At 42.8% G+C, this 14,491-nt stretch overlaps 2 protein-coding genes across 12 annotated transcripts in view; both read right to left on the reverse strand.

The window, feature by feature from the left end:
- Positions 1–32: 32 nt before the first annotated feature.
- On the reverse strand, positions 33–4,264 carry LOC125983403 (H-2 class II histocompatibility antigen gamma chain-like). The gene is made up of 8 exons (XM_049744611.1): positions 4,097–4,264; positions 3,113–3,279; positions 2,251–2,345; positions 2,056–2,112; positions 1,893–1,979; positions 1,748–1,817; positions 1,322–1,527; positions 33–1,101 (listed from the first exon to the last, which is right to left on the reverse strand). Exons 2-7 carry the CDS (start codon positions 3,192–3,194, stop codon positions 1,442–1,444), a joined length of 477 nt encoding a protein of 158 aa, XP_049600568.1. The 5' UTR covers positions 3,195–3,279; positions 4,097–4,264; the 3' UTR covers positions 33–1,101; positions 1,322–1,441.
- A 708-nt stretch (positions 4,265–4,972) lies between these two features.
- LOC125983099 (bifunctional heparan sulfate N-deacetylase/N-sulfotransferase 1) overlaps positions 4,973–14,491 on the reverse strand; it is a 48,727-nt gene continuing 39,208 nt past the window's right edge. For all 11 annotated transcript variants that reach the window (XM_049743987.1, XM_049744072.2, XM_049744063.2 and 8 more), the window contains 13 exons: positions 13,629–14,111; positions 12,742–12,829; positions 12,280–12,434; positions 11,977–12,162; positions 10,803–10,931; positions 9,986–10,168; positions 9,628–9,724; positions 9,205–9,328; positions 7,760–7,934; positions 7,460–7,630; positions 7,219–7,328; positions 6,959–7,061; positions 4,973–6,649 (listed from right to left, as the gene is read on the reverse strand). In XM_049743987.1, the coding sequence (XP_049599944.1) occupies positions 6,530–6,649; positions 6,959–7,061; positions 7,219–7,328; positions 7,460–7,630; positions 7,760–7,934; positions 9,205–9,328; positions 9,628–9,724; positions 9,986–10,168; positions 10,803–10,931; positions 11,977–12,162; positions 12,280–12,434; positions 12,742–12,829; positions 13,629–14,111 (2,124 nt within the window). In that variant the 3' untranslated portion in view covers positions 4,973–6,529. The remainder of the gene's footprint in view (positions 6,650–6,958; positions 7,062–7,218; positions 7,329–7,459; positions 7,631–7,759; positions 7,935–9,204; positions 9,329–9,627; positions 9,725–9,985; positions 10,169–10,802; positions 10,932–11,976; positions 12,163–12,279; positions 12,435–12,741; positions 12,830–13,628; positions 14,112–14,491) is intronic.

Below are 14,491 nucleotides of genomic sequence, written 5' to 3' on the forward strand. Positions count from 1 at the left end.
GTAGGCTAACAAATTAAATAAACAACTTGAAATCCAAAATGTTAAATTCTTTATTGACTTTAGTGTTGGCATTCACATTGATGAAGGCTTTTGTATTTTAGAATATTTAACCAACCAGAATTTTTTTTTTTGCATTGAGTCCTGGCCAAGAGGCAGCATAGTTCAGCAAAGAAACAAAGATGTAGCTATTTCCACATGTAGTATTTTTAAGAATTTCAATTCAGCCATCATTGAAAACATGTCACCCTAGGTGACGAAAAGTTACAAACATGGTGTCAAGTGGACCTCACTCTTGTGAGGTTAAACTGCAGCTCCCCCACTTGATAAGGTGGCTTGCTTCGAAGATTCGAATGGAAACCTGGTGCACTCAATCAGCTGCCTCCAGGCAAGAAGACACACCCAAACCTGAGGCAGCTCAGCCAGAGAGGGGTGCGGCCTGCAGCTCAACTCAACACATGGACTGAAAATTGCTCCTTCTTTTATGTTGAGCAAAGATGTCATTATTTACAGCGTGGAAAGATTGCTGAGCACTTAGATAATTAGTTCAATTGAGAGTTGGAATTCAAAGCTTGCGATAGTGTAACGCCAGAGTTATCTGCTCCCAGCACTATTCAGGCTTATAAATGTACAACAAAACACGTGACTTTAGTGTTAACGTGATCCGCAAATAGCATCTGTCTGGCTTGAAGGATTTGTCTGCTTTGCTGAGTTGGAGATATGATTTCAGGAAGGGGGTTGATTAAAATTCTGACTACAAAGTGCAAATTCTTGACATTTTTTGAGTAAATTCAGTAGCTGTAGCATGTGCTAAGCAAGCTCCATGTCCGTCCCAATGAAAGAGGAACATTAGTCCTTTGTTTAACCGGAGAGTTTTGTCACCTTATGTGGTGAAAGTGGAGGGGGGAGATTGTTGTCCTAATGAAACCAACCATGGGGGACATTAGATGAAAATGGCGTGGAGAACCGCAAAAAGCTCTATGCGTAACAAGCAATTACATATGTATTCCCACTACAGCAGTAAGCTAGTTTCATTACAGTATATGAAGTGATGTGTCAGATGAAGATGAAGAAATAAGCAGCTCTTGCCTTCCCTTTTTCAACCTGTAAAAGGGGGGAAGAAAACATTATACAGTCTATATTAAAATATTATATTATATTGAAAAGTATCAATGTAGTACATGTGTTAATTACACTATACAAGGTCTTCAATCATGGGATAATCATCATCATTAGCTAAAGTGAGCAGGATAAAAAAGATCTATTTCAACTGATTGCATTTGTCACATTGATTTACGTGTCCTAAAATAATCATCTACAGTACCTGTCTCGCATGTGGGGCGGCCTTTTGTGGATGTGCCCGCGATGGCGGCACCACTGTCAACATCCACGCACCAGCAAACGCTGATGGCGTGCCAGCACTGAACGGCTTCATAGCGACCCTTCAAGTCACACACACAGGACGGAACGAATCCAGTTGGCTGCTTTTAACCTCTGCACGCATTTGACATTTGGTCTTTGTGGAGGATCCTAAATGGAAGATAAAAAAAAAAAAAACAATGCTAAAATGTAAAGTTTGTCTGTTGATTAAAATGCAGACAGGGCATGTTGATGTAGGACTGTGTCCAGCTGCACACTGTTTGAGGAATCTTGGCCTTTGCTCGACTATTCTTGAAGACATTCGACTGCTAAATCCTCACACGCTGGAGTGAAGATTCTTTGCAGAGAAAGTTGTAGGAGTGTTGCTCACCTGTAGTAGTCGGAGGCTTCTGTTGGGACATGTGGAAGATTATCCAGTTGCTCAACCAAGATTCAAAGCTCTACAAAAAAAATCAGTCAGTGAATAAACTATTTGTGCACGTTTGCGGTCTCTTTTTTGAACACGGCTGATTCACCTTCCAGTTACTCTGATTCAGCTCTTTCTGCAGGCTCTTCAGGTTACCCAGCACGGTGTCATTGAATTTGGGCATCTCAAAGTTCTCCTAAAATGATTACCTCATTTTCTTAGTTCAAATTAGAACGTGGGGGTGGATGGATTAAATCCTGAGTACAAATTACCTCCATGAGACCAATTATCTCATCCACGCCAATGGATTCCATCTTCTTCTCTTCCTGCTGTAAAGACAGGAAAGGATTGTTCTAATATTAGTCAATTTCAATAGTACTGTAGGTTACAACATAATACGCCTCAATTTTGGAGCTTTTATTCCTTTCTATTATATTGGATTTCAGAGAGGGAGGGGTAGACCTTACTTTCACAGGTGCCTTGGTCGCCATTGAGTCTAGATCTGCAAATGCCTGCATCTGTGGGAAGCGGTTCCTTGGCTGGCGCCACTTGAATGGGGCAACTGTCGGGACAAGTTTGAAACTGAGCGCAACTTGAATGGGGCAACTGTCGGGACAAGTTTGAAACTGATATTTTGACCTAAGAATGTTGTTGCAATCAAATCCAGTTAAGTAATTAGAGTTGGGAAACGTAAGTCAAATTGGATCTAGATTTATGTCTCGATTTCCATATACAAATTCCTTTACAAAAGTGATAAATAAACAGCTTGAAGCATGCATGGCTCCCCCCGCCCCAGCCATCTGCCAAATTGCAAAAAGTACCAGTACAAAAAACGAGTGGTATCAATTCAGGTTTGTTGTTCAGGTAGACCACGCAAACCACATAAATCTGATTCCCAACCGGTGTGCTATTTTTGGCCAACTCATTTGAAGTTATTTCTCTACTACAAATGATTTATAAATAATTTATCTACAAATAATTTATCTATTTATGCTAGTGAGGTATAATAGAGGCATAACAAACGCTCTTCCGCAAGATTGTAGAGGCTAAAATCAAACTGTGCATCCAATTTTCATGACTTCTTTTGAGGGCGGTGTTATGCAGTGACAACTTATCTAATGTAGAATATGCGCTTTGGCTCAAAAAGAGTAGACAACTCTTGATGTAAATAAACAAAACTTAGGCGGCATGGCGGAGTAGTGGTTTGCTTGTGCCGTTTTCTTTTTTTTTTTTTGTAGGTACTTAGGCTTCCTCCCACATTCCACAAACATGCTAAATGTGAATGTTTGTTTGTCTATATGTGCCCTGCAATGTGCTTCCATATTTGACCTTGAGCTGCATGTAGCTGCCTGCTGAGCCCGTCAAAGTCCTTCTGCAGCGTATGGATCTGCTGCTTTTGGCCAAACACCATGATGGCCACAAACACCTGGCTGGCCACCAACAGACATGCCAGTATCGTCAGACTTGCCACCTTCAGGGCGTAGCCAGTGGAGCGCCTGAGAGGGGGCGAAGGAGAAGAAAAGATTAAATACCTGTGTGACTTCAACTGGAGCTACTTCAGCATAAAAACAAAATAAAAAAATGTATAGCTACTGTACAATAACTTCACTACCATGAACAGTACTTTTCAAATGTGTGGTTTTAAATCAACTATTGTTTAGTTGAAATCAATTAAGCATATTTTTTGTTATTGTTTAATTAGAAACACAATGTATTTAATTTCTAATATTGGGCTTTTAATAATCTATGCTAACATATAGTAAATCTGTACGTAATAGATTTGTAGGTCTTATTTACAAAAACAAGAACAAATGGTTACGCCGTGCCCCCCATCTCGGGAAATCCCGATAAATATTGTTTACTTTTATTTACTATTTGGATATTAAAACGCCCAGTCATTATTTTTTTTCCCAATAATGATGATCATAAATGCCAATATAATCGGCAACACGGACCGTAGCAAAATCTTAAAATATAACGCAATTTATTTCAAACACTAATTAAGCTGTTTTTATCATCTAAAAAAGTTTCTTAACATTATTATAACATTTTGCCTTTTTTTTCAAGTTACTTGTGAAATAAAAACTGAAAGTATGAAACCCACCTACGCAGTTACAAAGAACACATTGCTCCTGAAAATTAACTCAAAGAAAATTAATTAAAAGTAAATTATCTTCAGTTATAAATGCAGACAAAACAAACTAAGTAAGGGGAAACAATATCAATGACTGAAATGAAAAATGAACAGATTTCATCTTTATGGAGGAGAAATGGGCTTTATGGAGGAGAAATGGAACAGGTACCAGTACTCACCCTCTGTATCTTGCCCCACCAACCAGCGGTCCTTTGCATCGGAGCGTTTTCACCAGTCTTCCCCATTTGGCTTTGTTGCGCTGCAAGTTTCTTCCTGTTACACTACTGCACCCACAATGCGTCTACAACAAAGCTTTCCTGTAAAAATACCTCCCATGATAAGGAAATAGGAGGCAGACAGGTCGATATGGGGCAAAAAAAAAAATGAAGACGGCGGCCTTAGTAATAACAAAGCTGTAATTGGTCTTGATGGTAGAGGCTGGAAATCCCCAAAGTTTACTAGCCCCTCTATTCATCTCAGCCGAATTTGTTGTAAAAATGAATACTAACAGCACATGGATGGAAAAGCACGTTTTCACGACTAGCAAGTTATTTGGGAATGTAAGGCCTGCGTTTTTGTTATTACATTAAATGTTGGTTTTATTTCCTCATTTGCAGTTCGGCAAATTAATATGTGTGTACCTCCTGTGTTATCAGCATTTTATCATGACAATCACGACAAAAACAAAAAATAGGTGTTCTCATAACCACTTAGGTCCGGATGCTAGATTTCTGAAATCCTATATTAAAGCTTTATTTAAAACTTCATATGTGCACTTTCTGCAACTTATATCTTTATTATACTGTATACAGTACAATCTTAAAGTTTAGCTGTCAAACAATGTCATTTTTTTTTTCTTTTTTTAAAACTCTCTGTCTTCCTCTCTTTAAAGAAGAATTAGGGGAAGGGGACAAGCTTTAGTGTTAAGAGGAAGGAATGCGCCTTTCTCTCTCAGCACTTTTTTTCAGCTCCACGCAATCTAATACTAAAAGTGAATTGCACAGCAATAAGACAGAAGGGAAAGAGTGCAGCAGGGGGGTAAAAAAACATCCCGATTGTGAAAAATACAGTGGTGTTTTATTTGCAAATTAAAAAGCACCGACAATATTAGTTACACTGTAAAAATTATTGACAACAATTACAAATCTTTATCATAAAGTCCAGGATATTATTAGTACCATCATTGCTGTTATGTGTTATCACGTTAATACTTTTTATGGAGACAACAGTTGGCAGTGAGAGGACACTGGAGGAAACAATTGCGTTGAATTTCCCTACAGCACTGACGTTGCACACCAATGGAGGGCCAAACACATTCAAATAATTTAGGTCGACCAAAGGGGAGCCAGCTATGTACATTTACAGTCAAGAAACAGAAACGACTGCTGTGTGCATTTTTTTTTTCTTACGTCAGAACCTTGTACAAAACTATTGCAGTAAGAGCAGCTTTTTGTTTTCTGTTTTTGACATCGAGTTGCAATGATAACACCTTCAAACCCCAAAACAAAACATTTATGTCGGGTGCGGTGCCGCTGGGGCTATTGTGAGAAGGTTTGCCTTGACAACTTGACACATTTTCCAAGGAGACATCTTTTTACACTCCGTCGCAGACTAATTTATGACATGAAATAGAAGAAATTAAAAGAAAAGCGTGGGAAACCTTGTTCTTTACACTGAGTCTCTGACAGAGAGCTAGCTTATGATCTTCACAGACTGGACTTGTTAACCAAATGCTCATGTGCTATATCCAGTTAGACGTATGTTGAGTACCGTTAAATATTGTGCTTTCGACATAAGTCCATCACTCCCCGCTTCGCCCATTCAGTGGTCAAGTGACGGCACGCAGCAGTTTGACGCCTCTGCATTCGGCCTGAAGAAGGAATCTGTTGTTTCGTTTCGGTACATTCTACAAGTATCACGACTACAGAACAATGTCTGAGCAAATCAAACCCCCAAAAAAATAAAAATAAACATTTAAATGGTAATAGTCCATGGAGATTATGTCCTGGCATTTGTGAATGAAATTCCAAGATTCTAGCAAGGCCTATCAAAAAAAGGCTACAACATGCAGCCAGATGTCCAAACGTCCTTATGTTTCAAAAGGCATTTACAACAAATGTGTTTTTTGTCCTTCAGCGTAAAGTTCTGTGCTTTACACAGCAGCACGTTGGCGCTGGGTTCCAGAACTGAAACGGTGAAGACTGAACCTGAAACTCAGCCTTCGCACACGGCACATTGTTGCTCTTTTCTTTCCAGTTCATGCGTGGGACAGACGGTTCGACCACGGTGGGAGACGGGGGTGAGCGAGCAAGAGAGGTATCTCCTCATCATCACGCTTCCTCCTCAGGATTTTGAGGTCCTGATTTGTCATACTGAAAGGTTCATGGGAGCTCAGAGAGACGAGCGCTCCATTTGTGAATCCTCTTGCTCACCAGCCCATTTGTGTACTACACTTCATGGACCATCACAGAATGTTGTTACGTTTTGACTTCCAGCTGGACATCCCATCATCACTTCATTATCAAGTAACGTTCTCCTTGAAAGCGCGTGGTGGTGGCGGCACAGAGGCGTGTCGAACGTGCTGGACTACTATGCTCTCCCTGGTTGGGCTGCTACCTGGTGTGGACCATCTCCTCTCTGAGCCAGCTGGGGAGCGGTTGACCCATTCTGTACAGCAGCTTTGACAGCTCAATGTTACGATCCCTGTAGTAATCCGTGAGGAACGTCAACGACTGAAAGAGACGGGGATAGTAGATTCGTAAATAAATGAAATGGGACTCTGCCTAAATCTGAAAGACATTTTGAACATTCTTTGAACAACGGGTTGTGACTGCTCAGGTGAGGTGTACCGTATTTTCCGCACCATAAGGCGCACTTAAAAGACTTTAATTTTCTCAAAAAACGAATAATAAGGTGCGCCTTTTGTGTGGACCGAATTCCAAATTCTGCAAAGTTGTTTTGTGTGGCTTTCGCCACACAGAGACTTAATACACTGGCATAATATGTAGATCCGATGAACCACTCAATTAAAATGGTCATACCTCGGGATCCATGTCAGGATACCGGCGTCCTTTACTCTTCCCCAGACACTTTGTCTTCCCACCCTCTAGCAGCTGGCACCAGTACCCTTTTTTGGGATCAAATCTGCATCAGACAAAAAACATATCATGTATTACATTCAAGCATGAATATGGCCTACAGCTTGAAGACAATAAATGGCGGCAATTGATCAGCATTCCAGAAAAGACTTGGATTCTGTCTTTGAGGTTCCACAGAAGAGGTCAAGCAGGTGCATACTCACGTTAGAATCTTGTGGTAGTTGATGACGTTAGTTAAACCTAGGAACTTTTGGATTTTATCCATAACGGAGGCGGGCTCAGTTTTCAGCATCTCCCCATCCAAGACCAACAGCTGGAGAAGATGACGCAAACATTTTAGAGGAGAAAAGTCATCTCTTTAAGCGCACCATCGTGATGCTTAAAAAAGGAGGGGAAAAAAGGGGACGGGTTCTTTTCACTCTGGCTGCCTGACTCAATACACACCTGGCTGGAATGGTAGTAGTTGAGCCAGCGCTCCAGGTGATTAGCGTACCGGCCTGGTACCAAACATCGATTCTGGAGGATCCGGAGATTGGCCGGACTGTCGGGGCCGGCAGTGATGACATTATGAAATGAGTATTTCAATGCAACCGGATCATCGTGGGCTCTTTGGTGCTGTGAAATGTATCGTTTCATTAGAAGTTGCGCAAAGATGCCACAATGTTTGTCATAAAAGCAAAAACTGCGCAGGTGTTGAAATGTGCACTGGCTCTAATGAGGCGCGGGCTCTTCGGGATTACCCACCTGGTACCAAGAGTACGCTCTGTCGGCTGGGTTGATGAGGATGGCGATGATTTTGGCTTTGGGCAGGAGTGCTGCGGCCCTCTGAGCAGTCACGTCAGAATCAAAGTAGTTGGCACTCTTCTCAAAGTAGTAGTCAGAGCTAGCATTGGAAGGCAGGGGGAAGTACTCCATATACCTGACAGCACACAAACACTCTGACTTAATGGCGGTCACAGTTGGTCAGGTGCAATTTGCTTTCCGTGGATATGGCTGCAGTTGTTCTCTGCACACACGGTTTGACGCCCACACGAAGCATCACGATGCAGAGAGAAAGGCTTTCCAAATCCTGAATTCTCTTTGACGCTGTTCTCATTCAACCTTTTGAAATTCTGCGTGCATGTGTGGCTACGGGCAGATCATATCAATATCAATTAGCTTGGGGGTATCATTCATTAATGAGTGTGTTTGTTGTGATCGCCGCTGGTATGAATTTACATTTCTAATACACCGTTTGCAGAAATATTCCCCAATGAATATTAGTCTGTTGCTTTAGATTATTTTCACAGTGAAATTTAAACATTTACTCTGAATCGCCGACGTGCTGTCTTCCAAATTACGTTGGACTGAATGATTTTGGTTGCAATCAAATTATCCTGCTTGGTGGCACAATAGATTTGACGTGACTAGGCTGTGGAATGTCTGTTTTTATGTTAAAAAGAACATATTTAAAGATAGCCAAAGGTTCATCATTTCAGAAGCAGGCATTTGTAGTTTACATACTGTCAATATTCTTCAATATGGTTATACAGGCACTTTTCGGGGTTTCTAATCAATGAATTTAGCCGAACAGGGGCCGATGTTAAATTGTTGAACTCGTGTGTAACATATATATTTGACACTGTAAGACAATGCTTCCCAAAATCCTTGTTTTGCTTGACATTTTCGTTTTCACAAAAAGCTTGTTATCCGCACTTTTTGGTCCGAAATAGATGTTTATGGTGAAATCAAACCGTGTTCTACTGCTAATTAAAAAAGAATGGAAAAAGCTAAAACTTTATTCTGTGTAAATTGAAAGATCAGTCAATAAAATAATCAGAATAATTAAAAAACAATGGCTGACGATAGAGGGAACTGGCAATGACAGAGTTAAAAAGAAGTTGCTGACAAATGACATGATTCTTTTGGAATGTATCCGAAGTGTGCGTGTAACTGCAGCAACGACACTTGTAACATCTTCCGCCTCCTTAGCTAAATTTAGCTCGTCTCCAACTTATCAAGCTTGCCTCGAAGTCGAGATATGTCATTTAATCATAGCTCCTTGGAACCAAGATGCCACAAGTACGACTACTTCACTATTAGATGCCGGTTTGGCGCCATCTTGTGGCATTTCAGAAAGAGCACAAAACAGCAAATAGGTAGGTGAACAATCTATGACTTTGAATTGTGGCCTAAGTGTGCTTTCTTACCAATCAATGCCTCTGTGATAGTTGTGACCATTGAAGAACTGGATCTCTTCAAAAGTCTCCTTGCTGGGGTAGTTACTGGTCAGGTCGGGGTGCATGCTAAGGAACAGGTAGAGCGCTGTTGTGCCTGAGAGGCCAAAAAGAGACAGAGTGCAGTTGACAGCAGGGAGGGGGGGGGGGGGGGGGAAGAGCAAGAAAAGAGGATTAAGCAAGGACAAATCCAATTACTTTGTACCTCGTACAGTGAAGACTGACACTCGTGTCGTGGAAACTGCATAACCGAGCAAAAAATCCTTAATAACAAACCAGTGCCCATTGAAGAAGCAATATCTAATTTCCTGAGAGCTACTCCGGTGCTTTTAGGGCTAACAAACTAGATGGCACAGCATCACAACCTGCAGGGGGGGATGAAGTACAGCTTCTCACCTGTCTTCTGAGGCCCAATGACAAGTAGCTTGGGGAAGCGGTCACAAGTTTTTTCCTTGGACCAGATGTCTTTATGCCTTTTGTCTTCACATGGATCCTATAACAATAAAACACAATAGTACGCATAAATAAATAAAGAAGAAAATAAAGTTAAATAACAATAATGAAATGGAATTGAATATGTAAAAGCTGCCTTCCAATCAACTACCAAATTGTTTTTGACGGAATGTAACGAATTTAAAACAAAACTGCCTACAAATATCATTTGAGTAGGCCTGCTAGAGCATAAGTGAAAGTCAAAAGTGGCTTTATAAAGACAAAATTAGAAAACAATCTCAAATTAGTATTGTGTCCTTACCTGCCAGAGTGGATCTCTCTCAGATGGAAACAGGTTGAAGTATTTTTGGGCCAGCTGCATTGGCGGGAGGGTCTGCATTTTTAGATTTGTCCAGGTCTTGACAAACATCATTAGGCTTTTAAAGGTGTACAGGCCAAGACGGTCATTTCCGTAGTTGGACAAATGGGTCATGAAGATGCTGATCTATTGGGAGAGAAGCTGCTGTCAGAACTGAAGCTTAAACAGCACGATGAAGAACAATTGTTGAGGATTGAAAGGAACGGCCAAAGTGACAAAACACTTGGACTCTAATAAAAGGATGATACAATTGAAAAAGTGATGATCTTTTACCAGCTCTGACACTAAAGTAGATTTTAAAACACAATATTCAATATTCAACACGATCGCCGCATAATACTTTGCTTGGAGATAAAATGAAATCAATTGTGGTCAGAGAGCCCCCAATACTGGACGAGATACCACAAGGACACAGACTGGAATTCATTTTCAGCATGACGTATGGCTGGAGAACGCCAAACAGCTGGGACGTGATGGAGACAGTAAAACATCAAATATGCAGCTGCTACTGCAACTTTTAGTACAAGCAGTTAATATTTGCGTGATTGGGGAAAGATAACCAGTATGCATGGTTGTGTGGAACAGGGAGGAATACGGGTAACATTTGGAATAAAGCAACAAAGATCTCAAAGCAAAGCACAAAGAGATGGCGCTGTATGACTCATCAACGAGTCATCGGTCTGCCCCTGACTTAAATTCAGATGAACATCAGCAGTTATTTGAGCTATATGTATCAGACAAAGACTGCGTTTGGACTTACTGGGTTCAGCAGAACCGTGAGGAAGAGTTCTCCTCCGTTGATGATTTTGTCCAGCTCATTGGGGCTGCCTGGGTAGTCTTTATAGAAGATGGTGTGTGTGAAAAGACCGCACGTCTGCCTGGGCAGCACCTGTGAGAACACACACATAGAGTCAACAAACCAAAAGGCGGAAATGAAATAATAACCACACATGCACATACCAAATGCTAAAAACACACATCGTCAGCCCTCCGCTGAGACGAGGAGCCGTGCAGCGCACGCTCCTGGCACTTAGCCCATATATTGTTTGCTCCCAGTAACGTCCATATTATGCAGCTCATCTAGCCAAAGCAAACCGCTTATTCGCGTCCACGTCTATATGGAAATTGATGGGATTGCGTTTACACTTTGAAGTGTCTGGGGAACTGAATATCAATCATCGCTAAGCGGGGGAGACGAGTACATTCAGACTATGTCAAGGACGGGGAGGACAGTGCAGAGACCACACAGACCCGCTGAATGCCAAGATTACAAAGAAACTGGACTGAGGCTGCACAGTTTTCCATCAGCTATGAAGTCATCCGGGGAGAGAAGTCGATAAGATTATTTTTTTGTTCCTTTTGAGCGCAATTTATTCCGCTCAAATTCTTCTTTGGAAATTTTATACAGCAGACCCCCACCCACCCACCCCCGCACCAAAACACACACACACAAACAGAGTTGCGGTTTGGCATTCACAAATACAACAATTCGCAGACGTATACTTCTAGCCCAACTATGTGTTTTTTTTTAATATGACAAACACAACAAAAGTCTTTTTGTTTTTTAGAATTTTGTGGCAAAAAGCCATTTTTGGGGTGTATATTGTGTATCAGCATAATTACCTGTAAGCCGCTTCACATGTTGCATGTCATTTGGATTGTTGCAGTCCCTATCTTGCATGAATAGTGTACGCGTGTATGTGCGTGTGTGTATGTGTGTGTGTGTGTGTGTGTGTGGGGGGGGGGGGGGGGGGGGGGAGCTGTGGGGGGGGGGGGGGGGGCACAGGGACTGAGATAGATATATAATGCAAAATATGAGGCGGTGGTAAAAAAGGATCGCGCATGCAAACGGTGAAGGAGAATGTTGGTAGATGGTGAGACACCAGAGGTAACGACATAATGAGGCCTCATAGATGTCTGAAAAATGCTCTTACGCTAATGCCGCTGTGAATAAAACCTCGCCGAAAGCGGGCCGGCTTGAGATGCGGGTACTCCTCGGTGCTTGTCACTTTGATGCCCCAAACCTTCTTCCAGGCGTCGTACAATTGCAAGTGGACTGGGTAGACGCCTGAATGGTGCGGTGACACAGCATATCCCATGTTGATAGGGATTCCATGCTCCTGGATGCCAAGGGAACAATAGCAGAGAAAGAGTTCAGGCAGGGTGCAAAAAATGATTTTAATCAAGATTCCATCAAGGTGTGTACTGCACCCTCCCCTTTTTTTTCTTCCACTCACCAGGGCAAACTTTTTGTTCAGCAGCATCTGCTCAGCCAGCACAGACTGGTTGTGGAAGAGATGGGGCTGCATGTGGCTCCACATGTGAGGGAACCACCAGAACTCCTTCACATAGGAAAGCAGCAGGTCATCGCCCAGGTCTTCCTCCTCTGATCCTGGATATTCAAAGAGGGAGGAGGTGGGAGGTGGGTGTGCAGGGCAATAGGGGAATTTAAGAAGTGTTAAAAATACGTTGGTGGGGGTGGAAGAAAGAGGGAAGATGGAAAAGGGTGAACGATTTAAGAAATGAATCGAGTCATAAGAGTTCAAATATTAGCGAGGCAGGGCGTAGATAAGAGGATGTTAAAAAAAAAAAAGAGTGCGTAAAGGCGACGGAAGGGAATAAAAATATTATGAGCCTCAAATTCACAATCTCAAAGCGTTATTTTATTCAGTCTCAGCTTGTCACACGAGGAGCCTTACCAGCGTGAAAGAATTTTCCTGAGAAGCCCAGATTGAAGGTGAAGTTGGGAACATGGGTGCGCATCTCCCTCTGCGTCTCCAGCAGCGCCTGAACACAGAGTGGGAGGAGAGGCGCGTGAGGAGTGAGCTGGTGTACGGGCACATTAATGAGGCAGCACAAAGACGACGACGCGCACGGACGGGCCCGCATGCATATTTCATCCTGTAGCTTGCTTTCAGTAAACATCCGCCAATCCCCTCTCCCAGCTGCCTCACTCTTCTCCTCCATTCCGTTTGATATTTGGCTTTCCTCTGATTTTAGGTGTTTGTTCCATTTGATCTGAGACTCCCAGCGCACACCCACTCACACATTTCGCCATCTTGTCATGGTGTGATGTATTCCTAAAAGTTTGCTGCGGCGTCACCCACGAGGAAGCCTTGATGCATCCTCCCCATAACTTTTCCTACATCCTCTACCTCAACTTGTGAAGGGGTCTGTTCCACAGCGAGGGGACACGAGTAAGGATCTTTTCAACATTCTTTCAATGTCTCCGGGCCCCTGAAATATTCATCGCTCTGGAGCTTCTGTGACTGTGCGAGCGTTGGGGCCTGTCAGCTTTGAGCAGCCTACAGGGACAAATGCATTCAAAAGGAAAAGTGGATGGAGAAGAGGAGCTGTCAATATCACTGGCACAGCATGCCTCTGTGAGGTAACTTTTTTTTATTACAGCAAACAGATGGCTGACAACTACTGTGTGATACCATTTTAAAAGCGAATTTAGTTTTATTCTGTGATAAAGTTGCTCCACTTTGAATGAGACGCACACACACACACACACACACACACACACACACACACACACACACACGCACGCGCACACACACACACACAATAGACACAAACTCACCTTTACGTCAGGCACCTTCATGCGGGTGCCCTCTTTTCCCACAAAGATGTCATCCACATCTACCAGAATGTAGCGCTCCAGGGACAACGAGAGCCTCTTCCCGGTAAGAAAGGCCACGGCATCCACAAACACCAGCTTGTGGAGCCAGAAGGCCAAGTTATTCCCAAACAGGACCCTCTGGATGCCATCGTGAAGGCCCAAGTCCTGCACCACCGACGGGAGCAGAGCAGCATTCTGCCCCATGGACGGAATGCTCTCTGCCGATTGAGTTTTGGCGAGCAACACTGGCTCGTACGTTGAGTGGTTGGATTGGAAGACGGTCCAGTCATCTCCAGGGAGAGGCCCGGGCAGCGGCTGTCCGGATCGGGTGATAAAGAGTAGGGGTGACTTGGGGTTAACCGAGCAGTCCTTTAGACCCAAGTTGGAATGGAGAAAGAGCGGGAATCCTTTCAGCTGCGCACTCAGCAGACTGTTCTCGTTGGCCTGAGAGAAAGACGAGAGAAATCACACCAATTCATTACACGGCACAGTGATGAGGAGGGAAATGTATCGGCTATAATTCCCAGATTCCTCCCATCATGCGTGAAATAAGAGATGTCAGGCCTACCCAAATGTGAATGCACGAGGCAGCTTCTACCTGCTATGCTCAATCTGCTCTGATCTGAGACTGCAGACAAAATGAATAAGCCTCCCGCTGTGTCCTTTAACATTCAAAGGTTCAGCGCTTATTCTGTGAAACATTCCTCTCTTAAAATCCCCATTCTCTGGGCGCGCTCACATCCCCATTGCCTATTGGCTGCAAGCTTCCACTTGTGCATTTTCCTTGAGGTCTTTTGGAGGCAACATCTATTCTACTACTCAGA

Source organism: Syngnathus scovelli, chromosome 1 (genome assembly GCF_024217435.2).
Source record: "Syngnathus scovelli strain Florida chromosome 1, RoL_Ssco_1.2, whole genome shotgun sequence".
Classification (NCBI taxonomy): Eukaryota; Metazoa; Chordata; class Actinopteri; order Syngnathiformes; family Syngnathidae; genus Syngnathus; species Syngnathus scovelli.

Excerpts from the sequence above, each read along its gene's own strand:
- LOC125983403 (XM_049744611.1), bottom strand. The coding sequence starts at position 3,194 with ATGGTGTTTGGCCAAAAGCAGCAGATCCATACGCTGCAGAAGGACTTT. Across the intron at positions 2,346-3,112 it reads GCAGCTACATGCAGCTCAAG|TTGCCCCATTCAAGTGGCGC; the intron begins GTCAAATATGGA and ends TTGTCCCGACAG. Across the intron at positions 2,113-2,250 it reads CGACCAAGGCACCTGTGAAA|CAGGAAGAGAAGAAGATGGA; the intron begins GTAAGGTCTACC and ends CTGTCTTTACAG.